The sequence below is a fragment of the Lates calcarifer genome, linkage group LG10 (assembly GCF_001640805.2).
Source record: "Lates calcarifer isolate ASB-BC8 linkage group LG10, TLL_Latcal_v3, whole genome shotgun sequence".
Classification (NCBI taxonomy): Eukaryota; Metazoa; Chordata; class Actinopteri; family Centropomidae; genus Lates; species Lates calcarifer.
Genome location: NC_066842.1, coordinates 22481052 through 22508021, shown reverse-complemented (window position 1 = coordinate 22508021; position 26970 = coordinate 22481052). Strand labels below are relative to the sequence as shown.

General features: G+C 40.1%; 1 protein-coding gene and 1 pseudogene across 1 annotated transcript; both read right to left on the bottom strand.

The window, feature by feature from the left end:
• Positions 1–1782: 1782 nt before the first annotated feature.
• On the bottom strand, positions 1783–12685 carry LOC108901865 (myosin heavy chain, fast skeletal muscle-like; annotated as a pseudogene).
• Positions 12686–16015: 3330 nt separating this feature from the next.
• LOC108901867 (myosin heavy chain, fast skeletal muscle) lies at positions 16016–26813 on the bottom strand. The gene is given in 39 exon segments (XM_051073576.1): positions 16016–16105; positions 16355–16486; positions 16604–16699; positions 16793–16897; positions 16982–17152; positions 17255–17380; positions 17511–17714; positions 17807–18115; positions 18219–18343; positions 18483–18648; positions 18788–18971; positions 19253–19449; positions 19542–19660; positions 19754–19880; positions 19986–20375; positions 20479–20569; positions 20675–20820; positions 20901–21077; positions 21161–21403; positions 21494–21749; positions 21840–21976; positions 22242–22365; positions 22456–22573; positions 22710–22797; positions 22901–22971; positions 23108–23411; positions 23508–23678; positions 23751–23900; positions 24598–24716; positions 24865–25003; positions 25094–25197; positions 25298–25396; positions 25478–25541; positions 25630–25812; positions 25814–25925; positions 26006–26033; positions 26128–26284; positions 26382–26522; positions 26601–26813. Coding segments are annotated over 39 exon segments (5901 nt in total). The 5' UTR covers positions 26808–26813; the 3' UTR covers positions 16016–16084.
• Between the last annotated feature and the right edge of the window lie 157 nt (positions 26814–26970).

Below are 26970 nucleotides of genomic sequence, written 5' to 3'. Positions count from 1 at the left end.
ATAAGCAGTTCTATTTTTCCACGATTTATAATTGTATAACAGATTTTGGATTTTTTGATTTTATAATGTATAGTATTCATGTATATTATATGTATATGTATAGTATTCATATATACATATTTACATATTATATATTTATATATAATTTTCTTTTAGAGTACAGCTGTCTACACAGGGTGCATAGCAGCTCGCGTTTCAGGTTTTTATGAGTGTAACCACAACCCAAAGCATCTTAAGTGTTAAGTCTATTTTCTACCCTTTTACGAGCAGAAATTCTTCCACTTCAAAGTGTTAATTTTTTTAATAATACTCATACTGGGCTGACCAGGACCAAATGGTTGTACTGTAAATAAATGCAAATGTATGTAAATGAAAGAGTAGCAACTGGTGTGTATAAAAATTACAGTACTGTAACAGGTGCTAGTGGAAAATATTCAATACACTAAGCAGTGGATCATGCTTTGATACACTGAGAACCTTCTAAGGATTTGGTATTTTTAGACATCCTTTTTTCCCATGACTCAAGATCACCATTGGAATCCATTGTTGCTGGCATGCATCCAAGTTGACAACAGCTGTTGTCGTCCTTTATTGATTAAATGTTTGACCGGCATCATTTAAGCTCACAAGTTGGTGAGGAGTGCAGTGACACCAGGTTATGCTGCTGTACTAGGGTACTGGAAAATATATTGGGATCATGCTCATGAGTTTCCTTTAGCACTAGTACCTAAAATGTTTGAAGGATTTAACTGTAGGTACGTAACTGATGTCTCTAAAGTGTTGATGGGAGCTTTAACACAGCTAATACCATGTAAACTTTACAGACAAACATATTGCTCTGATTCAAATGTTAAAATCTGTTTCTCAGGGGAAACAATGTGGTGAAAATTATGCAGACAATCCTCTACAACTATTAAGACCAGATTAAATGTTAAATGTTAATATGAGTTTTGTTAGTTGCCGTCTTACTGTTTATAATTTCTTTATAAAACATATACTTATATCAGACTTAGAAATATTAAATCTGAGGGTTAAAAAATCATCTTTTTCCTTTGGAATACCACCTTTAAATTATGGTACTCAAGGCCATAGCACTTAACAAGCACAGCAAGAATTAGAAATGTAGCATTTACCAGATCATTTCATTACTACTACTGTATTATTGGCATTACCTTACATCTTATATGGAATCTGTGCTATGCTATGTTTTTCCTCCCACTATTCTCTACCCCACCCCCCCTCCCTTCTTCTTAACCCAACCGGTTGAGGCAGATGACCACCCACCCTGAGTAAGGTTCTGCTCGAGGTTTCTGCCTCTTAAAAGGAAATTTTTCCTTGCCACTGTTGCCTAGTTGTTGGGTCTCTCTCTGTAAATACCTATTTTAAAGAGTATGGTCTATATGACCTATGGTCTATATAAGACCTGCTCTATATGAAAAGTGCCTTGAGATGACTTGTTGTGATGTGGCGCTATATAAATAAAATTGAATTGAATTGAATTGAACACTTCACAGTTTTCCATACCATATGCCTCAGATGTTATAAGATATGTACAATATATATCTGATAGATACATAACCAAATACATGTGGTCACTTTTAACTTTAAAACAGCTGGTACCTATACATCAAACAGTATGCACTTGCAGCATGTTGTAGCCAGACATTCCAATAATGTGTCACAAATGAACCAAATCTCACATTTACTCTTTCTTGGAAGACATAATGGCATCAGAATAACACAGACAGCAAAGTAAGATCAAAATTGATTTTATTATGGTTTATTTCATATCATATTATATGATTAGAAACAGACCAGCAACCGGAGTGCTCTATTCAGCTGCATCTTTTCCCTGTGAAAACATAAATAGATGATTACTTACAGTACATATGTACACTGTTATTCATTTTTAGAAAACTTAAGACAATAATGGTAATTTTCAGTCATGATTTGTAAATCAAACATCTGCTCTGAAGTATTGTGTGTCATGTAAATTGGAGTATGAGGAAGTCATATTTTTCATGAAACTTAAATGTGTACTTCTTTACCTTGCCAGAGTCACGGCTCTTGGCTCTCAGCTTGTTGACCTGGGACTCTGCGATGTCAGCACGCTCCTCAGCCTCTTCCAGCTCATGCTGGATCTTCCTGCACTTGGACAGATGAACGTTGGCCTGCTCCTCCTGGAATACGACACAATAAAATGTTACATGTGCAAAAGGTCAGCAGATATACTGTGCATGAAATATGACACAGTATCAAGTTTTCATGATTTAAAATAAAGGTTTTGCCCTTACCGCTTCCTCAGCCTGCCTCTTGTAGGCCTTCACCTTGAGCTGCAACTTGTCAACCAGATCCTGCAGCCTGGTGACGTTCTTCTTGTCCTCCTCAGTCTGTAATAGAAAATGTACATTTCCATATTTTAATGGGAAGTATAGTATTAGATTGATTTGCATTATACATGTTAAAAGTCAAGTAGACTATACCTGATAGGTCAGCTCCTTCACCCTCCTCTCATATTTGCGGACACCCTTAACAGCATCTGCTCCACGTCTCTGCTCAGCCTCAACCTCTGCCTCCAGCTCACGTACCTTCAGAAAGCAATAAGATATCAAGTATTCATATCATATGAATGTCTTGCTTCAACCCTGTAATTCCTAACATGACAGTCTTACCCTAGACTCCAGTTTCTGGAGCTGCTTCTTGCCACCCTTCATGGCCAGGTTCTCAGCCTCATCCAGGCGGTGCTGCAGGTCCTTAACAGCGACCTCCAGGTTCTTCTTCATCCTCTCCAGGTGAGCGCTAGTGTCCTGTTCCTTCTTCAGCTCCTCAGCCATCATTGCAGCCTAGAGGAGACAGCATTAAATGTTTATTATCAATATAATGGGAAGAAATAACACACATTTCAACCACAGTAAAATGAAGAACAAATAAAATTTAAACTTACATCAGTGATGGCCTTCTTTGCCTTCTCCTCTGCATTTCTTGCTTCCTGAACAGTGTCATCAACTTCACTCTGGATCTGGACCAGGTCAGCCTCAAGCTTCTTCTTGGTGTTCAGAAGGCTTGTGTTCTAAAAGGTTTGTAAAAATTAGTCACTTAAGTTATCACATGCCTAATTTTTTTAGGCATTAAGATTTAGTTGTTATTTCAAAACTCCCTCAAATTTTGAATCATTGAAGAAATTATTGTTCACCTGAGAGTGCAGAAGTCCAACACGCTCACTGGCATCCACCAGCTCCTGTTCAGCGATTTTGCGACCTCTCTCTGTCTGTTCCAGAGCAGCTCGAAGTTCCTCAATTTCAGCCACCATGAGACCGTTCCTGCGTTCCACCATAGCAGCTTGTTCCTTGAGGTCATCCTGAGCTCTCACAGCATCATCAAGGTGCAGTTGAGCATCCTAAAAAAAATATCAGGAAAATGTTCACATGAACACCATGGAGGTGCACTCACTATAATGTAGTTTGTACAACATCACTATGTCTAACAATACCTTCAGCTGTGCCTGCACATTCCTCAGCTGCTTCTGGGACTCAGCAGCCTGGCGATTGGCATGGCTCAGCTGAATCTCCATCTCATTCAGGTCACCCTCCATCTTCTTCTTGATTCTCAGGGCATCGTTCCTGCTCCTGACCTCAGAATCCAGAGTGCTCTGCATGGAGTCAATCACCCTCTGGCTGTTCCTCTTGATCTGCTCCATCTCCTCATCTTTCTCTGCCAGCTTCCTGTCCACCTCACCCTTAATCTGGTTGAGCTCCAGCTGGACACGCAGGATCTTTGACTCTTCATGTTCCAGAGTTCCCTAATAATGTGCAAGAATAAAAGATTCATCTCATCCTTCAGACTTTTCATTCATTCTTCATGTTGAATTTCTTTTTAGAACTTCTCCAGTGAAGAATTCTTACCTCAGCCTCTTCAAGAGCTGTCTGGATCTCAGCCTTCTCAGTCTCCACCTGCTTCTTGGCCTTCTCCAGCTCATGGATGCTCTTGCCAGTCTCACCAATCTGTTCAGTCAGATCTGAGATCTCCTCTGCAGAGAGACCCATGTGTTTAATATTGAAAATCCTTAAAATGTAAAATCTGAATACTTATTTCAAACACATACACTTATGTGTTGAATGTAATCTAACTACAGCTTAGTTGCCAACTCAGTCAGGTAGGAACTCACGTTGCAAGTTCTTGTTTTCACGCTTCATGGTCTCCAGCTGATCCAGAGCTTCCTCATAGGAGTTCTTCATCTTGAACAGCTCAGTGCCGAGAGAACGAGCCTCCTTCTGAGCTCCTTCAAGCTCTGCCTGACCCTCCTCGTACTTCTGTTTCCACTCAGCCAGCACCTGTATGACACAGTTAATATTGTTCAGTTAGGTATGTAGAGACATAAATAAATAACAAATAAAATAAACAAATAACAAATAATAAAAAAATATTTTCATTGTTTGTATGACTTGACTACACAAAGTAAACATTGTTACCTTGTCAAAGTTCCTCTGCTTCTTGTCCAGGTTAGCAGCCAGCCCATTAGCCCTCTCCACATCAATCATGAGGTCCTCCACCTCACTCTGGAGCCTCTGTTTGGTTTTCTCCAGAGAAGCACACTTGGAATTCACAGCCTTCAATCTGCTCCTCAGCCTCCTGAAGACGCTGTGCCAGCTTTTTCCTGTTTGGAAAAGGTGCAATTTGTCTCTCATTGAAAACGTTAAAATTACAAATACCTATGACCGCGTGCAACACATTTTTAGATGTATGAATTCCTGTAATTGCATATTTTTAAAAATATAAACACACAAAAGTGGTGCCACAGTGTAAAGTGTTCAGTGGTACTCAATAAATGCAAAGAAAAACATCTTAATGTTTGGATAACTTTGTTTGAATGCAAGTATTGATACCAGTGATACCATTGTTAGTTGAACGACGCTATGATACAACACTTCTGAAGTAACCATTTAATTATTTGAATGTTACTCACTTGGCCTCCTCAAGCTCCTCAGTGCGCTGGATAGCATCAGTTTCATACTTGGTTCTCCACTGAGCCACCTCACTGTTGGCCTTGGACATTCCACGCTGCAGCTCAGCCTTGGCCTCCTGCTCCTCCTCAAACTGTTCCCTCAGCAGGTCACAGTCATGGCGGGCTGATTGCAGTCCATGAGCAAGAGCATTCTTGGCCTACCAAAATATTTATATATATGTTCAGTGCGCAAAATATCTAAATAAATGACATAATTTTTTCAGCAGTGCACACACTCAGATTTTCTCACCTTGACCTCCTCTTCAATCTGTCTCTTCAGCTCCTCAATCTGCTGTGTGAAGGCCTGTTTGCCTCTGGTCAGCTGGGAGACGAGAGCTTCTTTCTCTTCAATCTGACGGCTGAACTCACCTTGTGTGAAAAATATCATCAAACATTAGTTTGTGTTCAGCTTCTCAGTCATACACTGAAGATCACTGTAGTTGAATGCTGTCTTATACATACCATTTTCTGTAAGGAGACGTGCCTTCTGTGCACCCATGTCATTAAGTTGACGGATGTTTTCATCATTCTTGGTCTTCAGTTCACTAAGTTGGTCTTCAAGAGTACGGCACATCTTTTCAAGATTTCCCTAATAAGAGAAAAATAGGTCAGATCAGTGATCAGATATTGTTTATGATATCAATTATTGCATCTATTATATTGGTATCAAAAATACAATTTCATGCACTATGTACCTTTGCTTTGGAAACAGCCTCCATGTTGCTGGAGAGGTCATCAATCTCCATCTTGTATTCACTCTTTTCCTTTTCAAGCTTCTGCTTGACACGCTGGAGGTTGTCGATCTGTTCTCCCAGCTCAGCAACGCTGTCAGCCTGCTTCTTGCGAAGAGCAGCAGCAGTGGCTTCATGCTGCAGAGTGGACTCCTCAAGATCACGACGGAGCTTCTGGAACTCAGCCTCACGCTTCTTGTTCATCTCAATCTGAGCAGCAGTGGCACCACCAGCCTCCTCCAGCCTCTCACTGATCTCCTCAAGTTCCCTGGAGAGGTCAGCCCTCTGCTTCTCAACCTTGGCACGAGCAGCACGCTCAGCCTCAATCTCCTCCTCCAGTTCTTCAATACGGGCCTGTTGAATGTAGGTGTGTGGTCTCTCAGTAACTTTTAACTTTTCAAACACAAAGTAAGAAATGTGTGTATTAACGTTATATGTAACACAATATATTATTTACCTGAAGCTCCTTGATCTTCTTCTGAAGCTGAGCACCCATTGACTGCTCATCCTCAATCTTGCTAAGGAGCTGACTGATTTCAAAGTCCTTCCTGTGAGAATAATAAAGTGCATAGTAAGAGTTCATCCATGCTATTGAACAAGTCTAGAAACATATGGATTGTTTTAAAATAGAAATGAAAACTAAATTGTGTTACTTTTTCAGTTTTTCCTCAGACTGCTGCTTGTCATTCTCAAGATCCATGATGGATTCCTGGGCCAGTTTCAGATCACCCTCAAGCTTCCTCTTGGCTCTCTCAAGGTCCATACGCAGCTTCTTCTCTTGCTCCAAAGAACCCTCAAGCTACACATTGGCATGAATTTGTAATTATCACATTCAAGGAAAACCTTGTTCTGCCAATCCAAGTGACTTTGTAAACTTACATCATCGACTTGCTGCTCAAGCTTGGTCTTGGCCTTGGTCAGAGTGTTGACTTTGTCCTCCTCAGCCTGCAGGTCATCAAGAGTCTGCTGATGAGCCTCCTGAAGGGCTTTCTTCTCCTTGGTCAGCTTAGCAATGCTCTCCTCCTGAGAGGCCATCTCCTCTGTCAGGTTCTTCACCTACGTTTACAAGAAAGATGTTGTTATTACAGGTAATAATTTTGACTTCACTTGAGCCACTTTATATATGAATATTTACAAACCTTGTTCTCTGTGGCATGTTTCTCTTTTTCCACTTTGGCCAAGGTAAGCTCCAGGTCATCAATATCCTTCTTGAGCTCAGAGCATTCATCCTCCAGTTTTCTCTTCTTAGCAGTAAGCTCAGCATTGATTTCCTCCTCATCCTCCAGTCTCTCAGTTGTCTCTTTGAGTTTGGCCTCCAGCTGAATCTTGCTCTTGATGAGTCCCTCACATCTCTCCTCAGCATCTGACAGATTCTCTGCTTCCTAGATCATTGTATGAATATAGGCCTTAGCACATCAACATTTGACTGACAAAACATGAAAAAGTACAACTGTCTTTTCATGTATACTCACGGATGCCACTTGGAGCTGCAGGTCGTTCTTCTCTTGCAGAAGAGACACCATCTTCTCCTCCAGTTCCTTCTTCTTGGCCAGGGCAGCAGCCAAGTCGCTTGTCATCTTCTCATAGTTCTCCTTCATCTGAGCCAGCTCCTTCTCAGTTTCAGCACTCTTCAGCAGAGGCTTGATCTTGTAGTACACCTTCATCCATGGCCAGTGTTTCACATTCATGAATGAGCGGACGTTGTACTGGATGGTATAGATAGCTTCCCTGTGGACAAGAAATTGTTGTTATAGAAATTGTGGTTGGGGATTTTTCATGCCATGACTGTGTGTCCAGAATGATCTGTTTTCTACATGCCTCCTCTCCATCATCTTCACAAACTCCTTTCTCATGAGGTAAGCACGGCAGAGAGCCTGAGTCATGGTGACCAGAGTTGCCAACTTTTCATCTCTCATCTCCTCAAGGGTACCCAGCAGACCGGCCTTGAAGAACACCTGAACAAACAGATAATGAAAATGGACTTTTAGGTACTCCACATGGTTCAAGAGTTCTATGGAAAAGTTGTTTTATAAATGATCGCTTGATGACTGCTCTACATTTCTAACATATACATATCACTTCTCCCTTGGTCCATGGTTGAATTTAGGTATTTTTGAGATATACTGCCAATTAACAGACAAACAAAAAAACTCAATGTCCATGGCAATTATCCTACATTACAACAAAGAATGTATGGTGCTTACCTTTGTGTGTCCAAATCTGTACTGGTCATGATCAACGTCAATTGATCCAAGCAGCTTCTCTGAAGCCTTCTTGTTGTCAATGAACTGACCCTCAGGGATGACACTGGCATTCAGTACCTTGTACCTTTTATAAGACAATTAAAGGTCTGTGTCAGCATTTGTTTTGTAGTTTCAGTCAAACATTAGAAAACATTCAAAATATATTCACTGATACCTCTGTTTGAAGTCACCGTAGAGGATTCTGCTGGGAAAACCTTTTCTGCAGATTCTGATACCCTCCAGTACACCATTACACCTGAGCTGGTGGATGACCAGGAAGTTCTCCATCAGACCTGTGGTCAAGACATTTCACAATTAATTTTGTGAATGAACAGTCATCAACCCACTTGGACCAGCACAAAATTGAACTTTACCAACAAAACCAAACCACTCTTGACTGACTCACTTGGAATTATGTTATATATGTACCTGGAGTCTTTGACTCATTGGGAATCAGACAACGCACAAAGTGAGGATGAGTGCTCCTCAAGTTAGTCATCAGCTTGCCCAAGTTCTCCTGTAGATACAAAATTGTAAATCTCATCATGAAATCTTTCACATTGGTTTGTATGTAAACTAAGATGTGATGTTATTCCTCAGTTTTCTATATCAAAGCTTACCCTAAACTGTGAAGACACAGTCTGCATAGAGCCACCCTTCTTCTTGCCTCCCTTCTTGCCACCACCAGCCTCTGTTGATAATATTAATTAGAGACACTTTGTTAGAAGAAAGTATTTATGGGGACAAATGTTACGATTAGTTAAAAAAAAGAAAATGCATTATATAAGTTGTAGTTGTTAATTCTATATCATACCCTCAGGAGCAGCAGGAGGATAGAGATGGACCAGCAGTTTAACGGAGGACTTCTGGTACAACTGCACGACAGACTCGTTCAGTGGATCCTTGTTCTTGTCCAGCCAGCCAGAGATATTGTAGTCCACAGTACCAGCATAATGCACCAGGGAGAAGTGGGCCTCAGCCTTGCCCTTGGCGGGCTTTGGCTTCTCAAATGCTTTGGATTTGCCAAGATGCTGGTCATACAGCTTATTCTTGAAGGAAGTGTCAGTGGCCTTGGGGAACATGCACTCCTCTTCAAGGATGGAGAAGATTCCCATGGGCTTGATGGATAAAGGAAATCAGTTTGTCATGAAGTGACAGTGTTCTTGCACACTAAGAACAACAACATACATCAGAATCACAAAATGAATGTGTACCTTTTCAATCAGCTCAATGCAGGCAGCCAAGTCCATGCCAAAGTCAATGAACTCCCAGATAATACCCTCCTTCTTGTACTCCTCTTGCTCCAGGACGAACATGTGGTGGTTGAAGAACTGTTGCAGTTTCTCATTGGTGAAGTTGATGCACAGCTGCTCCATGCTGTTGAACTGTGTGGAGACATATAATCAGCCTAATCTCTCACAGGTCATCAAAGGTATTAGATGCTGAATTGTGGGGAACGGGGCTTACATCAAAGATTTCAAAGCCAGCAATATCCAGGACACCAATGAAGAAATTCCTTTGCTGCTTAGTGTCCAACATCTGGTTGATACGGATGACCATCCACAAGAACATCCTCTCATAGATAGACTTGGCCAGGGCAGTCACTGAGTTCAGCACCTGAAATAAAACAAAGAGAAGTTTGATTGAACCAACACTGTGTTAATTGACATTCTTGGCCACTTGAAAGCAGCATAACAAACTCTAAAGAATGTACTGACATATTATCATTGTAATGCTGTTGTTATGGAAAATATTCTACACACCAGCAGACATGGAGAAACACTCGTGCTCACTTAAAGTTTTCTCTCTGTTTTTAGCTTTACTTTGATCTCCTCCAATATATGTGGGTAAAATTTGGGTTTTTGCCTGACTAGGAACATTAAAATAACTTGCTACCAAGTTAGTTACTAAGTTTGTGTGCCATATCACATTGGGCAGGCTGCGAACAGAGGGCTCATGGGGGTTTCAGATTTTAAAAGTTGTCTGCTGTGGCTGGAGAGTTTGATCTGAAAGACTCTTTGTTCAAATGAAGGATACTGTCTGTGAAGCAGTGCACATCACAGGAGGGTTTATCAGGAGGAGAGACCCTTTTACATTAAATATACTAATGTGATCCACGTTTAGGGTAAAAATCTTGAAACGTGCTACTTGAATGTCAGTCAGATTTCTGCATATGTATGTATTACTGGTGGTCTGACCTTTTGTTTAATTAAACAAATGAGACAAAATAACTAAGATTGAAATTAACTTCATGTCAAGTTTTCACTTTCATTCTACATTTGTGAATTTGACATACATAGAGAATATCAAATATCCATTGTTACACTAAACATGTTACATGTTACATTATGCTGTAACTGAATCTTACAATGATTTTAGTTGTACAAACATGACTGGTATGTTTTTAACAGAAATATAAATGTCAATTTAAAAAGAATAATACCACTATATCTTGTTTACCTGAGGAACAGTCTGTCCCTTGGTGACATACTCATTTCCGACCTTCACTCTGGGATAGCACAGAGCCTTCAGCATGTCAGCAGAGTTCAGACCCAACAAGTAAGCAACCTTGTCAGCATCTGAAAATAGTTCAGTCATTTACAGTTAATACATACAATAATACATAGTGTAAATACATACAGTATGTGACAGTGACTGTTCATCAAGATATAACAGAAATCAATATGATTAATAACTTGACTATTGTCATTTGCATGTTATTCACTTTGATATGACACTAAATACTCACCCTCTGTGCCATCAGGCTCAGCCTGCTCCTCACGCTGCTTCTGCTTGAACTTCATGTTACCATGGTGGAGCACAGCACCAGTCATTTTGTAGATGCTGATCTTCTCCTCACCAGTGAAGCCCAGGATATCAATAGCATTCTGTGTTCAAAAGAGTTTTGCATAAAATATATACATTTATTATATCACTTTTCACATATCATGCAGTATTTTTGAAATATTTCAAACATGAAGAACACTCACATCAGTGGCTTCCAGCTCAACTTTGTCATCAATGCTGGCCACAGAGATCTGACCCTGGCTGCACATGGGGAAGTCGTAGGGGTTGGTTGTGATGAGTGACATTTCTGGAGATCGAAAAAGTGTTAAAAAAAAAAAAAAGGTTAGGTTGCTTTCTTTTTTCTGAACTCTTAAGTACATTAACATTGTGCAACAACTGAATCTGCATACCAATCAGCTCAGGTTTGTGGTTTGTCATCATCTGGTAGAAGATGTGGTAGCCTCTCTCATCAGGAAGCTGGAATGACACTCTTGACTTCTCCAGCAGATCTACAAATGTTGTTCATAAGTCACAACATGGACAATTCTCAATTCCAGTCATTTGTATTTGCTGTGAAGATTGTTACTTACATGTCTCAATATCAGCACTAGCCAGTTTGCCAGTTGTGCCGAAATGGATTCTGATGAATTTACCCTGTTTGGAACAGAGGAATTGTTTAAGTCTCTCCACATGAGAAATACATAACGAGAATTTTCTCTTGTAAAAATCACTCCATACTTACAAAACGAGAAGAGTTGTCATTTCTCACAGTTTTGGCATTACCATAGGCCTCCAGCAGGGGATTAGCTGCAATGATCTGATCCTCCAGTGACCCCTATAATTCCAGTTTTAGAAATGACATCAGACAAGGACTTTTCTTCTTGAAGTATATTCTTTACTTTCAGAGATCTTGTCATCATGACATACCTGCATCTTGCCTGGTGCTGCGTCCTTCTTCTTGTCTCCGCCAACTGAGATTGTTGCAAAGTACTGGATGACACGCTTGGTGTTCACAGTCTTTCCAGCACCAGATTCTCCACTGGGTATAAACACAGACTTATAAGAATTTGATCAAGATGTTTGATTATGTTAGACAATGTTTACAAATGTGAAACTTACGTGATCAAGACAGACTGGTTCTCCCTATCTGTTGAAATAAAACACACAGGATTTATTCATATATTTCTGCAGCAGAAACCTTATATAATAACAAATTCTGCATTGTCAAGTTGAGGACATACCAGTAAGCATGAACTGATAAGCGTTGTCAGAGACAGAGAAGATGTGGGGTGGAGCCTCCATACGCTTCTTGCCTCTATAGGCACTCACAACTTCAGCATCGTACACTGGGAGCCACTTGTAGGGGTTCACAGTGGCACAGAACAACCCAGAGTAGGTCTGAAAGTGATCATAGAGATAGAACAGTTAACTCCATGTTTCCTACAAATACATTGAATTTCAGTATTTCTCTTTGCTCAATAGAGAGACTGTCTTACGTAGATCATCCATGCTGCATAACGCTCTTTGAGATTATACAGGACAGAGGCTTCATTGAGATGGGTCATCATGGCCATGTCCTCAATTTTGTCAAACTTGGGAGGATTCATTGGAGAGACATCATCTTCTTTAACTGTCCTCTCCTGCAACAGCACATTGGTCACAATGAGAGCTGATCACATTTACCTCCCAGTTGAGTCTTACTTTAAAATACAAACCTCATCAGTGTCAAGGACTTTGACGGTGACTTTGCCACCATCTTTCTTGATGATTGTTGCCTTCAAGTACAGCTCTTTGGCATCGGCCACATAGCAGGCAGCCTTGGCATCAAATGGTTTGCTTTGAGCCTCAATTCTCTCCTTCTCTGGCTTACGGAGGTAAATGGCAGCTTTGCCATAAATGGCCATCTCTGCGTCTGTACTCATGGTGGCAATTTACTTCTGTGAGGTAATAATGAAAGAGTAATGTTATTTATCTTGGTTAAAGCTACTGACTCAGATCATGTGATTCAACCAGCCACAATAACCAAATTCAGCAACTAACATTAACATATCTCCACTCATCTGATATCTGTCCATTATCACAAGTGACTTTACCATAATCTTTATCTTATTCAAAATCCTTCCTAGACTGTGCTAATGGTGATCAGATTAACATTAACCTGAGTTTTGACAAACCTGGATGAAGAAAAACTGAACAGAACTGAACTGAATGAAATGCTTCATATGAAAAAAGGCTTTCATACCTGACCCTCCTCTGTCAAAAGTCTGTTATTCCACAATCCTGTTGTGTTATTGAGAAAAATTTTAATATAAATATTTGTTTAACAAATATATTTCAAATTAATATTTTAAAGTAATTTCTTTGTAAATTTTGATATGCTTACCACAAACTGGGGTCCTCAAGGGTCTTCTACCACACACTGCTCTGTCCTCTTGGCACTCTTTATATTGGATCTGAACTGTCTACACAGCAAAAGTTAAATATGGGATATATACCAAATAGGGTGTGCATAACAGTTTAATGAGGAAACATAGCACTCATACATACAGTTCCTGTTTTCCCTTTCTAATCAGTTTCTAATAAAATTTCTAATTAATAATAGTTGAAATAAAAATTATATTTTGACGTTTTGTCTTGGCATTCCAAGGTATCATAGAAGCATAAAGTAAAAGAAACAGAAAGTGGCAGAGTGCACAAGAAGCAGGGTTTTTTTTTCCATCAAAGTCCAAGTGGTCCCTTGGTGGTGATTAACATTGTGTCAACACAGAATGCTTTTTAGCCACTTTTTAAATTTGCAATCTTATGCACAGATGAAGGAAAACATATGCTTTAATTTTCAATACAGGTTCAATACAGTTGCCCATACAGACTGTACAGCTGGTCACATTTCACTTTTATGAGTGTAACCACAACCTAAAGCATCTTTATAGGCTCCTTTCTATTTTCTGCCTTTTCACGAGGGTGACATCTTCCACTTCAGAGTTTTACTTTATATGGTTGGCAGCCCAGTTACACAGTAAATTATAATTATTCATCACTATCATTATTTGATCATGTGTAAATGTGCAAATAGAGCAGGACAGGAAACTAATCACAGCAATGTATGATTGTTATATTTCAGCAGAGAATTTCAGTAACATTGTTTTCCAAACCAACATAGGAGCTTAACACTACCACAGTAAGAAGACCAAGGCCACATTTTGCCACAGTTAGATTGATGTGCCCATGAGAAAGAGGAGTGTGGGTCATCTATTATTTGAAATGATTTTAGATGTTTGAAAAATACTGAGCCAACCAGAGCCATTTGTTCTGGTACTGTAAAAATTGTAGTAAATGAAAACAAATAATAATCATTTGTGTGAAAAAATACAATACTGTAACATATACGAATTGAACATATTAAACACATGGAGTATTAGATCAGGCTTTAGGAATGTTTTGAGACACTGCAAACTTTTGAATGTTTTGAAATAGACTCTGTGACTCAAAATCACCATTGGAATCCATTTATCCAAAATGATGACATGACGACAAGTTTGAACAGCAACATGTAAACCCACAGGCAGTAGGCTTGGCATGGGGGAGTGCAGTGACCCCAGATCAGGTTATGCTGTGATGCTAGGACACTGAAAAAATGTTTGCATTTTGGGATCATGCTCACTAGTTTCCTTTAGCACCAATTATTCAGATGATTTGAGGATTTCACAGAAGGTAATTGATGTCTTTAAAGTGTTTTAGACATAAATGTCACTTTTGACATTTGATGGGAGCTTTACAACAGATAATATTATGAATGTTTTACAAACCGAATGAATGCTGGTACTTTCATATTGCTGTGAATTAAATGTTCAAATTTGTTTGAGTCTTTTCAAGACCATCATCTAAGACCATTAAATATTTAAAAATATTCCTCTGGCCAAAGTTTTTCTCATTTGCCCTCTTTCTCTGTTGATTTCACAAAATCAAGTATTAGACCTCAGACTATCCTTTAAAAAAGTATTAAATTGGAAAGTTAAGAATATTAGTATAGGATATTTTAATAACAAGTGTGTTTCAGGCTTTAGCAAAATCCCAATTGACTATTTTGTTGCAGCATGAGGTCATAGTACAGTAAGAATCAAGGTGACAGAGAGACACTACAACTAAGGAAGAAAGATTAATTCATTCAAAGTAAAGCAAGAAAAATCAGTGAGGCACTGACAGCCTGTGTTGCCAATGGAGCATCTGTGTTGCCAGATTTAGCAAGTTTTCAGACCCCCTTAGCAGCACCTAGTGATAAATATAGGAGCTTTTTGGACTAAAACCTTAGCTATTTTCTATAGAAGAGAGTCCCCAGTATTGCCCCACAAGCATGAGGTCAGGCTTTCCTTCCACAAACACACATCTCTATACATTTCATTCCGTTAACTGTTAACACTTAACTTAAACGTGAATGAGCTTCTAATTTTTTCTCTGAGTGATCATTTACAAATAAATATAGCCAGAATCACATCACTGCCATTGTCTTTATGTGTCTATGGTGATTTTGACAAGATTTTAGCAGTGCGCTTATTCCATCACCTCACAACAGAAACAGAAAAATGTGTGTGTTTTTAAATACTGTACATTTCAGTGCAGAGAGAAGAAAAGAAGCAAACAGATAAAGGACTGAAGCCAGCTGACACTAGGCTGAATTCAAATATGACATGATGAGATCATAGATATGCTAATTAGGTCTAGCCATGTATTTGCTTTTGGCCTAGACTTATTTAATTGTTTGTGGCCTCCTGGGAAGGCTCCTTAGTAAGAACTCATCTTGAAGTAAGCCACCTATTTATACTTGTTTATGTTAGTGTTTCATGTGGGGATTGCAGTGACATCAGTAAAATCCATTTTCCTTTCCCCTTAACCACTTTCTCTAACTTCTCTTTGTGAAACTGAAAGGGATCCCAGGGGAACCCTTGAGAATACAGTCCCTCCTGGCTCTCCTCTCAATTGTGCTCAGAATGTTTGTATATTGGGTGAATGCTTACCAGTTTTTCATACCATGTACCTCAATTGTTAAACAAGTAGTTTCATCAGATACATACTTCTGGTCATTGTTGACTTTAAAACAGCCTGTATCTATACATTAAACAATATGCAGCATAGTTTATTTTGTTGCCAGATATTCCAGTTAAGTTTGCAGGATGTTGTCTAGCTGTGTTACAAACAATCCAAATCTCAAGGACACAATTAGATTAGAATAACCCAAGACAGCGATTCAAGATCAAAATCTATTTTATTGTGGGATATTTCACATCATATTATAGGATTAGAAAGAGCACAGCATCTGGAGTGCCTCACTCAGCTGCCTCTTTTCCCTGTAAAAAAACATAAATAAAAAAATATGTGAATACTTATAGTATTCAAACATACATGTACATTGATATCTGCTTACATCTATGAGTTTTGTTTATTATTCATTTTATGAAAACCCAAGGCAATAAAGGTAACTTTCAGTCATGAGTTATATATTATCTATAACATCTGCTCTAAAGTATTGTGTGTCATATAAATGGGAATATGAGGAAGTCATATTTTTCATGAAACTTAAATGTGTACTTCTTTACCTTGCCAGAGTCACGGCTCTTGGCTCTCAGCTTGTTGACCTGGGACTCTGCGATGTCAGCACGCTCCTCAGCCTCCTCCAGCTCATGCTGGATCTTCCTGCACTTGGACAGATGAACGTTGGCCTGCTCCTCCTGGAATACAACACAATAAAAATGTTTACATGTGCAAAAAGGTCAGCAGATATACTGTACATGAAATATGACACAGTATCAAGTTTTCATGATTTAAAATAAAGGTTTTGCCCTTACCGCTTCCTCAGCCTGCCTCTTGTAGGCCTTCACCTTGAGCTGCAACTTGTCAACCAGATCTTGCAGCCTGGTGACGTTCTTCTTGTCCTCCTCAGTCTGTAATAGAAAAGATACATTTCCATATTTTAATGGGAAGTATAGTATTAGATTGATTTGCATTATACATGTTAAAAGTCAAAGTGACTATACCTGATAGGTCAGCTCCTTCACCCTCCTCTCATATTTGCGGACACCCTTAACAGCATCTGCTCCACGTCTCTGCTCAGCCTCAACCTCTGCCTCCAGCTCACGTACCTTCAGAAAGCAATAAGATATCAAGTATTCATATCATATGAATGTCTTGCTTCAACCCTCTAATTCCTAACATGACAGTCTTACCCTAGACTCCAGTTTCTGGAGCTGCTTCTTGCCACCCTTCATGGCCAGGTTCTCAGCCTCATCCAGGCGGTGCTGCAGGTCCTTAACAGCGACCTCTAGGTTCTTCTTCATCCTCTCCAGGTGAGCACTAGTGTCCTGTTCCTTCTTCAGCTCCTCAGCCATCATTGCAGCCTAGAGGAGACAGCATTAAATGTTTATTAGCAATATAATGGGAGAGAAATAACACACATTTCAACCACAGTAAAATGAAGAACAAATAAAATTTAAACTTACATCAGTGATGGCCTTCTTTGCCTTCTCCTCTGCATTTCTTGCTTCCTGAACAGTGTCATCAACTTCACTCTGGATCTGGACCAGGTCAGCCTCAAGCTTCTTCTTGGTGTTCAGAAGGCTTGTGTTCTAAAAGGTTTGTAAAAATTAGTCACTTAAGTTATCACATGCCTAATTTTTTTAGGACATTAAGATTTAGGCGTTATTTCAAAACTCCCTCAAATTTTGAATCATTGAAGAAATTATTGTATCTGTTCACCTGAGAGTGCAGAAGTCCAACACGCTCACTGGCATCCACCAGCTCCTGTTCAGCGATTTTGCGACCTCTCTCTGTCTGTTCCAGAGCAGCTCGAAGTTCCTCAATTTCAGCCACCATGAGACCGTTCCTGCGTTCCACCATAGCAGCTTGTTCCTTGAGGTCATCCTGAGCTCTCACAGCATCATCAAGGTGCAGTTGAGCATCCTAAAAAAATATCAGGAAAATGTTCACATGAACACCATGGAGGTACACTCACTATACTGTAGTTTGTACAACATCACTATGTCTAACAATACCTTCAGCTGTGCCTGCACATTCCTCAGCTGCTTCTGGGACTCAGCAGCCTGGCGATTGGCATGGCTCAGCTGAATCTCCATCTCATTCAGGTCACCCTCCATCTTCTTCTTGATTCTCAGGGCATCGTTCCTGCTCCTGACCTCAGAATCCAGAGTGCTCTGCATGGAGTCAATCACCCTCTGGCTGTTCCTCTTGATCTGCTCAATCTCCTCATCTTTCTCTGCCAGCTTCCTGTCCACCTCACCCTTAATCTGGTTGAGCTCCAGCTGGACACGCAGAATCTTTGACTCTTCATGTTCCAGAGTTCCCTAATGATGTGCAAGAATAAAAGATTCATCTCATCCTTCAGACTTTTCATTCATTCTTCATGTTGAATTTCTTTTTAGAACTTCTCCAGTGAAGAATTTTTACCTCAGCCTCTTCAAGAGCTGTCTGGATCTCAGCCTTCTCAGTCTCCACCTGCTTCTTGGCCTTCTCCAGCTCATGGATGCTCTTGCCAGTCTCACCAATCTGTTCAGTCAGATCTGAGATCTCCTCTGCAGAGAGACCCATGTGTTTAATATTGACAATCCTTAAAATGTAAAATATGAATACTTGATTCAAACACATACACTTATGTGTTGAGTGTAATCTAACTACAGCTTTAGTTGCCAACTCAGTCAGGTAGGAACTCACGTTGCAAGTTCTTGTTTTCACGCTTCATGGTCTCCAGCTGATCCAGAGCTTCCTCATAGGAGTTCTTCATCTTGAACAGCTCAGTGCCGAGAGAACGAGCCTCCTTCTGAGCTCCTTCAAGCTCTGCCTGACCCTCCTCGTACTTCTGTTTCCACTCAGCCAGCACCTGTATGACACAGTTAATATTGTTCAGTTAGGTATGTAGAGACATAAATAAATAAACAAATAAAATAAACAAATAACAAATAATAAAAAAATATTTTCATTGTTTGTATGACTTGACTACACAAAGTAAACATTGTTACCTTGTCAAAGTTCCTCTGCTTCTTGTCCAGGTTAGCAGCCAGTCCATTAGCCCTCTCCACATCAATCATGAGGTCCTCCACCTCACTCTGGAGCCTCTGTTTGGTTTTCTCCAGAGAAGCACACTTGGAATTCACAGCCTCAATCTGCTCCTCAGCCTCCTGAAGACGCTGTGCCAGCTTTTTCCTGTTTGGAAAAGGTGCAATTTGTCTCTCATTGAAAAACTGTGTGCATTTTATGATTTATGAATTCCTGTAATTGCATATTTTTAAAAATCTAAACATGCGAAAGTGGTGCCACAGTGTAAAGTGTTCAGTGGTACTCAATAAATGCAAAGAAAAACATCTTAATGTTTGGATAACTTTGTTTGAATGCAAGTATTGATACCAGTGATACCATTGTTAGTTGAGTGATGCTATAATACTACACTTCTGAAGTAACCATTTAATTATTTGAATGTTACTCACTTGGCCTCCTCAAGCTCCTCAGTGCGCTGGATAGCATCAGTTTCATACTTAGTTCTCCACTGAGCCACCTCACTGTTGGCCTTGGACATTCCACGCTGCAGCTCAGCCTTGGCCTCCTGCTCCTCCTCAAACTGTTCCCTCAGCAGGTCACAGTCATGGCGGGCTGATTGCAGTCCATGAGCAAGAGCATTCTTGGCCTACCAAAATATTTATATATATGTTCAGTGTGCAAAATATCTAAATCAATCACATAATTTTTTAACAGTGCACATTTTTCAAATTTTCTCACCTTGACCTCCTCTTCAATCTGTCTCTTCAGCTCCTCAATCTGCTGTGTGAAGGCCTGTTTGCCTCTGGTCAGCTGGGAGACGAGAGCTTCTTTCTCTTCAATCTGACGGCTGTACTCACCTTGTGTGAAAAATATCATCAAACATTAGTTTGTGTTCAGCTTCTCAGTCATACACTGAAGATCACTGTAGTTGAATGCTGTCTTATACATACCATTTTCTGTAAGGAGACGTGCCTTCTGTGCACCCATGTCATTAAGTTGACGGATGTTTTCATCATTCTTGGTCTTCAGTTCACTAAGTTGGTCTTCAAGAGTACGGCACATCTTTTCAAGATTTCCCTAATAAGAGAAAAATAGGTCAGATCAGTCATCAGATATTGTTTATGATATCAATTATTGCATCTATAATATTGGTATAAAAATACAATTTGATGCACTGTGTACCTTTGCTTTGGCAACAGCCTCCATGTTGCTGGAGAGGTCATCAATCTCCATCTTGTATTCACTCTTTTCCTTTTCAAGCTTCTGCTTGACACGCTGGAGGTTGTCGATCTGTTCTCCCAGCTCAGCAACGCTGTCAGCCTGCTTCTTGCGAAGAGCAGCAGCAGTGGCTTCATGCTGCAGAGTGGACTCCTCAAGATCACGACGGAGCTTCTGGAACTCAGCCTCACGTTTCTTGTTCATCTCAATCTGAGCAGCAGTGGCACCACCGGCCTCCTCCAGCCTCTCACTGATCTCCTCAAGTTCCCTGGAGAGGTCAGCCCTCTGCTTCTCAACCTTGGCACGAGCGGCACGCTCAGCCTCAATCTCCTCCTCCAGTTCCTCAATACGGGCCTGTTGAATGTAGGTGTGTGGTCTCTCAGTAACTTTTAACTTTTCAAACACAAAGTAAGAAATGTGTGTATTAACATTATATATAACACAATATATCAGTTACCTGAAGCTCCTTGATCTTCTTCTGAAGCTGAGCACCCATTGACTGCTCATCCTCAATCTTGCTAAGGAGCTGACTGATTTCAAAGTCCTTCCTGTGAGAATAATAAAGTGCATAGTAAGAGTTCATCCATGCTATTGAACAAGTCTAGAAACATATGGATTGTTTTAAAATAGAAATGAAAACTAAATTGTGTTACTTTTTCAGTTTTTCCTCAGACTGCTGCTTGTCATTCTCAAGATCCATGATGGATTCCTGGGCCAGTTTCAGATCACCCTCAAGCTTCCTCTTGGCTCTCTCAAGGTCCATACGCAGCTTCTTCTCTTGCTCCAAAGAACCCTCAAGCTGCACATTGGTATGAGTTTGTAATTATCACATTCAAGGAAAACCTTGTTCTGCCAATCCAAGTGACTTTGTAAACTTACATCATCGACTTGCTGCTCAAGCTTGGTCTTGGCCTTGGTCAGAGTGTTGACTTTGTCCTCCTCAGCCTGCAGGTCATCAAGAGTCTGCTGATGAGCCTCCTGAAGGGCTTTCTTCTCCTTGGTCAGCTTAGCAATACTCTCATCCTGAGAGGCCATCTCCTCTGTCAGGTTCTTCACCTACATTTGCAAGAAAGATGTTGTTATTACAGGTAATAATTTTGACTTCACTTGATCCATTTTATATACTAATATTTAAAAACCTTGTTCTCTGTGGCATGTTTCTCCTTTTCCACTTTGGCCAAGGTAAGCTCCAGGTCATCAATATCCTTCTTGAGCTCAGAGCATTCATCCTCCAGTTTTCTCTTCTTAGCAGTAAGCTCAGCATTGATTTCCTCCTCATCCTCCAGTCTCTCAGTTGTCTCTTTGAGTTTGGCCTCCAGCTGAATCTTGCTCTTGATGAGTCCCTCACATCTCTCCTCAGCATCTGACAGATTCTCTGCTTCCTAGATCATTGTATGAATATAGGCCTTAGCACATCAACATTTGACTGACAGACCATGAAAATGTACAACTGTCTTTTCGTGTATACTCACGGATGCCACTTGGAGCTGCAGGTCATTCTTCTCCTGCAGAAGAGACACCATCTTCTCCTCCAGTTCCTTCTTCTTGGCCAGGGCAGCAGCCAAGTCGCTTGTCATCTTCTCATAGTTCTCCTTCATCTGAGCCAGCTCCTTCTCAGTTTCGGCACTCTTCAGCAGAGGCTTGATCTTGTAGTACACCTTCATCCATGGCCAGTGTTTCACATTCATGAATGAGCGAACGTTGTACTGGATGGTATAGATAGCATCCCTGTGGACAAGAAATTGTTGTTATAGAAATTGTGGTTGGGGATTTTTCATGCCATGACTGTGTGTCCAGAATGATCTGTTTTCTACATGCCTCCTCTCCATCATCTTCACAAACTCCTTTCTCATGAGGTAAGCACGGCAGAGAGCTTGAGTCATGGTGACCAGAGTTGCCAGCTTTTCATCTCTCATCTCCTCAAGGGTACCCAGCAGACCAGCCTTGAAGAACACCTGAACAAACAGATAATGAAAATGGACTTTTAGGTACTCCACATGGTACAAGAGTTCTATGGAAAAATTGTTTTATAAATGGCCACATGATGACTGCCCTGCATTTCTAACATTTATTAATCACCTCTCCCTTGTTCCATGGTCAAATTTAGGTAAGTATTTTTGAGATATATTGCCAATTAACAGACAAACAAAAAAACTGCAGAAAAAACTCAATGTCCGTGGCAATTATCCTACATTACAACAAAGAATGTATGGTGCTTACCTTTGTGTGTCCAAATCTGTACTGGTCATGATCAACGTCAATTGATCCAAGCAGCTTCTCTGAAGCCTTCTTGTTGTCAATGAACTGACCCTCAGGGATGACACTGGCATTCAGTACCTTGTACCTTTTATGAGACAATTAAAGGTCTGTGTCAGCATTTGTTTTGTAGTTTCAGTCAAACATTAGAAAACGTTCAAAATATATTCACTGATACCTCTGTTTGAAGTCACCGTAGAGGATTCTGCTGGGAAAACCTTTTCTGCAGATTCTGATACCCTCCAGCACACCATTACACCTGAGCTGGTGGATGACCAGGAAGTTCTCCATCAGACCTGTGGTCAAGACATTTCACAATTAATTTTGTGAATGAACAGTCATCAACCCACTTGGACCAGCACAAAATTGAACTTTACCAACAAAACCAAACCACTCTTGACTGACTCACTTGGAATTATGTTATATATGTACCTGGAGTCTTTGACTCATTGGGAATCAGGCAACGCACAAAGTGAGGATGAGTGCTCCTCAAGTTAGTCATCAGCTTGCCCAAGTTCTCCTGTAGATACAAAATTGTAAATCTCATCATGAAATCTTTCACACTAGTTTGTATGTAAACTAAGATGTGATGTTATTCCTCAGTTTTCTATATCAAAGCTTACCCTAAACTGTGAGGACACAGTCTGCATAGAGCCACCCTTCTTCTTGCCTCCTTTCTTGCCACCACTAGCCTCTGTTAATAATATTAATTAGACATTTTTTAGAAGAAAGTATTTATGGGGAGAACTCTTACAATTACTTAAAAAATATACAATATATAACATGCTTAAAATTTGTTGTAGTTAACTTTTGTTAATTCTGTATCATACCCTCAGGAGCAGCAGGAGGATACAGATGGACCAGCAGTTTAACGGAGGACTTCTGGTACAACTGCACGACAGACTCGTTCAGTGGATCCTTGTTCTTGTCCAGCCAGCCAGAGATATTGTAGTCCACAGTACCAGCATAATGCACCAGGGAGAAGTGGGCCTCAGCCTTGCCCTTGGTGGGCTTTGGCTTCTCAAATGCTTTGCATTTGCCAAGATGCTGGTCATACAGCTTATTCTTGAAGGAAGTGTCAGTAGCCTTGGGGAACATGCACTCCTCTTCAAGGATGGAGAAGATTCCCATGGGCTTGATGGACAAAGGAAATCAGTTTGTCATGAAGAGACAGTGTTCTTGCACACTAAGAACAATAACATACATCAGAATCACAAAATGAATGTGTACCTTTTCAATCAGCTCAATGCAGGCAGCCAAGTCCATGCCAAAGTCAATGAACTCCCAGATAATACCCTCCTTCTTGTACTCCTCTTGCTCCAGGACGAACATGTGGTGGTTGAAGAACTGTTGCAGTTTCTCATTGGTGAAGTTGATGCACAGCTGCTCCATGCTGTTGAACTGTGTGGAGACATATAATCAGCCTAATCTCTCACAGGTACTAGATGCTGAACTGTTGGGAAAGAGGCTTACATCAAAGATTTCAAAGCCAGCAATATCCAGGACACCAATGAAGAAATTCCTTTGCTGCTTAGTGTCCAACATCTGGTTGATACGGATGACCATCCACAAGAACATCCTCTCATAGATAGACTTGGCCAGGGCAGTCACTGAGTTCAGCACCTGAAATAAAAAAAGAAAAGATTAATTTGTCTAAAGCTGCATTAATTTGCAGTTTTTTTCTTTTCTTTTTCTTTCTTTTTTTTTTTTTTTTTTTTTTTGCTTTATTTTGATCTCCACCAACATCTGAGGCAAACTGTATCTACCATTTGGTGCTGGACAAGTAGTGTACAGAGGGTTGATGGAGCTTTTTGCTGAAGTTGCCTGCTACAGCTGTGAAGTCAGCTGAGGAGAGTTGAATCTGAGCTGACAGACACTTTCTTAGAATGAAGGAAAATGCTGATTCTGTTGTCAACTGCAGACTGATAACTGTGGGCTTGTCAGTGGAGTGACCACTTGCATATCATATATGGTTATTTGATCCACAATTAGTGCAGCTTTAAAGTCAGTTTACTGACTTTGTATTGTAAAATTGTGTTACTGATGGTCTGAATTTCTTTCAAATGAGATAAATTAACAATTTACTTCATATTAAGTTCTTATTCTCGTTTTACATTTCTGCATTTGAGAATACAAAGAGCATATGTAATTGTAAGAATGCATCACTAATTGTCACACTAAACATGATGTTACAAACCCAACCTGGATTGTGTCTCTCTATTGAATAACTTCAGTAATACAAACATGACTAACCTATAATAACACAAATGTAAATATAAATTGAAACAAAAAAATGATTTCACTATAATATTTGATTTACCTGAGGAACAGTCTGTCCCTTGGTGACATACTCATTTCCGACCTTCACTCTGGGATAGCACAGAGCCTTCAGCATGTCAGCAGAATTCAGACCCAACAAGTAAGCAACCTTGTCAGCATCTGAAAGTAGTTCAGTCATTTACAGTTAATGCATACAATAATACATAGTGTAAATACATACAGTATGTGACGGTGACTGTTCATCAAGATATAACAGAAATCAATATATTAATAACTTGACTCCTTTGACATGACACTAAATACTCACCCTCTGTGCCATCAGGCTCAGCCTGCTCCTCACGCTGCTTCTGCTTGAACTTCATGTTACCATGGTGGAGCACAGCACCTGTCATTTTGTAGATGCTGACCTTCTCCTCACCAGTGAAGCCCAGGATATCAATAGCATTCTGTGTTCCACAATATATATATATTTATTATATCACTTTTCACATATCATGCAGTATTTTTGAAATATTTCAAATATGAAGAACACTCACATCAGTGGCTTCCAGCTCAACTTTGTCATCAATGCTGGCCACAGTGATCTGACCCTGGCTGCACATGGGGAAGTCGTAGGGGTTGGTTGTGATGAGTGACATTTCTGGAGATCAAAAAAGGGTTAAAAAAAAAAGGTTAGGTTGTTTTCTTTTTTCTGAACTCTTAAGTACATTTAACATTGTGCAACAACTGAATCTGCATACCAATCAGCTCAGGTTTGTGGTTTGTCATCATCTGGTAGAAGATGTGGTAGCCTCTCTCATCAGGAAGCTGGAATGACACTCTTGACTTCTCCAGCAGATCTACAAATGTTGTTCATAAGTCACAACATGGCCAATTCTCAATTCCAGTCATTTGTATTTGCTGTGAAGATTGTTACTTACATGTCTCAATATCAGCACTAGCCAGTTTGCCAGTTGTGCCGAAATGGATTCTGATGAATTTACCCTGTTTGGAACAGAAGAATTTTTTAAGTCTCTCCACATGAGAAATACATAACGAGAATTTTCTCTTGTAAAAATCACTCCATACTTACAAAACGAGAAGAGTTGTCATTCCTCACAGTTTTGGCATTACCATAGGCCTCCAGCAGGGGATTAGCTGCAATGATCTGATCCTCCAGTGACCCCTATAATCCAGTTTTAGAAATGACATCAGACAAGGACTTTTCTTCTTGAAATATATTCTTTACTTTCAGAGATCTTGTCATCATGACATACCTGCATCTTGCCTGGTGCTGCATCCTTCTTCTTGTCTCCCCCAACTGCGATAGTTGCAAAGTACTGGATGACACGCTTGGTGTTCACAGTCTTTCCAGCACCAGATTCTCCACTGGGTATAAACACAGACTTATAAGAATTTGATCAAGATGTTTGATTATGTTAGACAATGTTAACAAATGGGAAACTTACGTGATCAAGACAGACTGGTTCTCCCTATCTGTTAAAATAAAAAACACAGGATTTATTCATACATTTCTGCAGCAGAAACCTTATATAATAACAAATTCTGCATTGTCAAGTTGAGGACATACCAGTAAGCATGAACTGATAAGCGTTGTCAGAGACAGAGAAGATGTGGGGTGGAGCCTCCATACGCTTCTTGCCTCTATAGGCACTTACAACTTCAGCATCATACACTGGGAGCCACTTGTAGGGGTTCACAGTGGCACAGAACAACCCAGAGTAGGTCTGAAAGTGATCATAGAGATAGAACAGTTAACTCCTGTTTCCTATAATTACATTGAATTTCAGTATTTCTCTTTGCTCAATAGAGAGACTGTCTTACGTAGATCATCCATGCTGCATAACGCTCTTTGAGATTATACAGGACAGAGGCTTCATTGAGATGGGTCATCATGGCCATGTCCTCAATTTTGTCAAACTTGGGAGGATTCATTGGAGTGACGTCATCTTCTTTAACTGTCCTCTCCTGCAACAGGACATTGGTCACAATGAGAATTGATCACATTTACCTCCCAGTTGAGTCTTACTTTAAGATACAAACCTCCTGAGTGTCAAGGACTTTGACAGTGACTTTGCCACCATCTTTCTTGATGATTGTTGCCTTCAAGTACAGCTCTTTGGCATCGGTCACATAGCAGGCAGCCTTGGCATCAAATGGTTTGCTTTGAGCCTCAATTCTCTCCTTCTCTGGCTTACGGAGGTAAATGGCAGCTTTGCCATAAACGGCCATCTCTGCGTCTGTACTCATGGTGGCAATTTACTTCTGTGAGGTAATAATGAAAGAGTAATGTTATTTATCTGTGTTAAAGCTACTGACTCAGCTCATGTGACTGAAACAGCCCAGAATAATCTTTAATGATATCTGTCATCACAAGTGACTTGACCTTGACCTTGAGTTTATTAGTTAATAG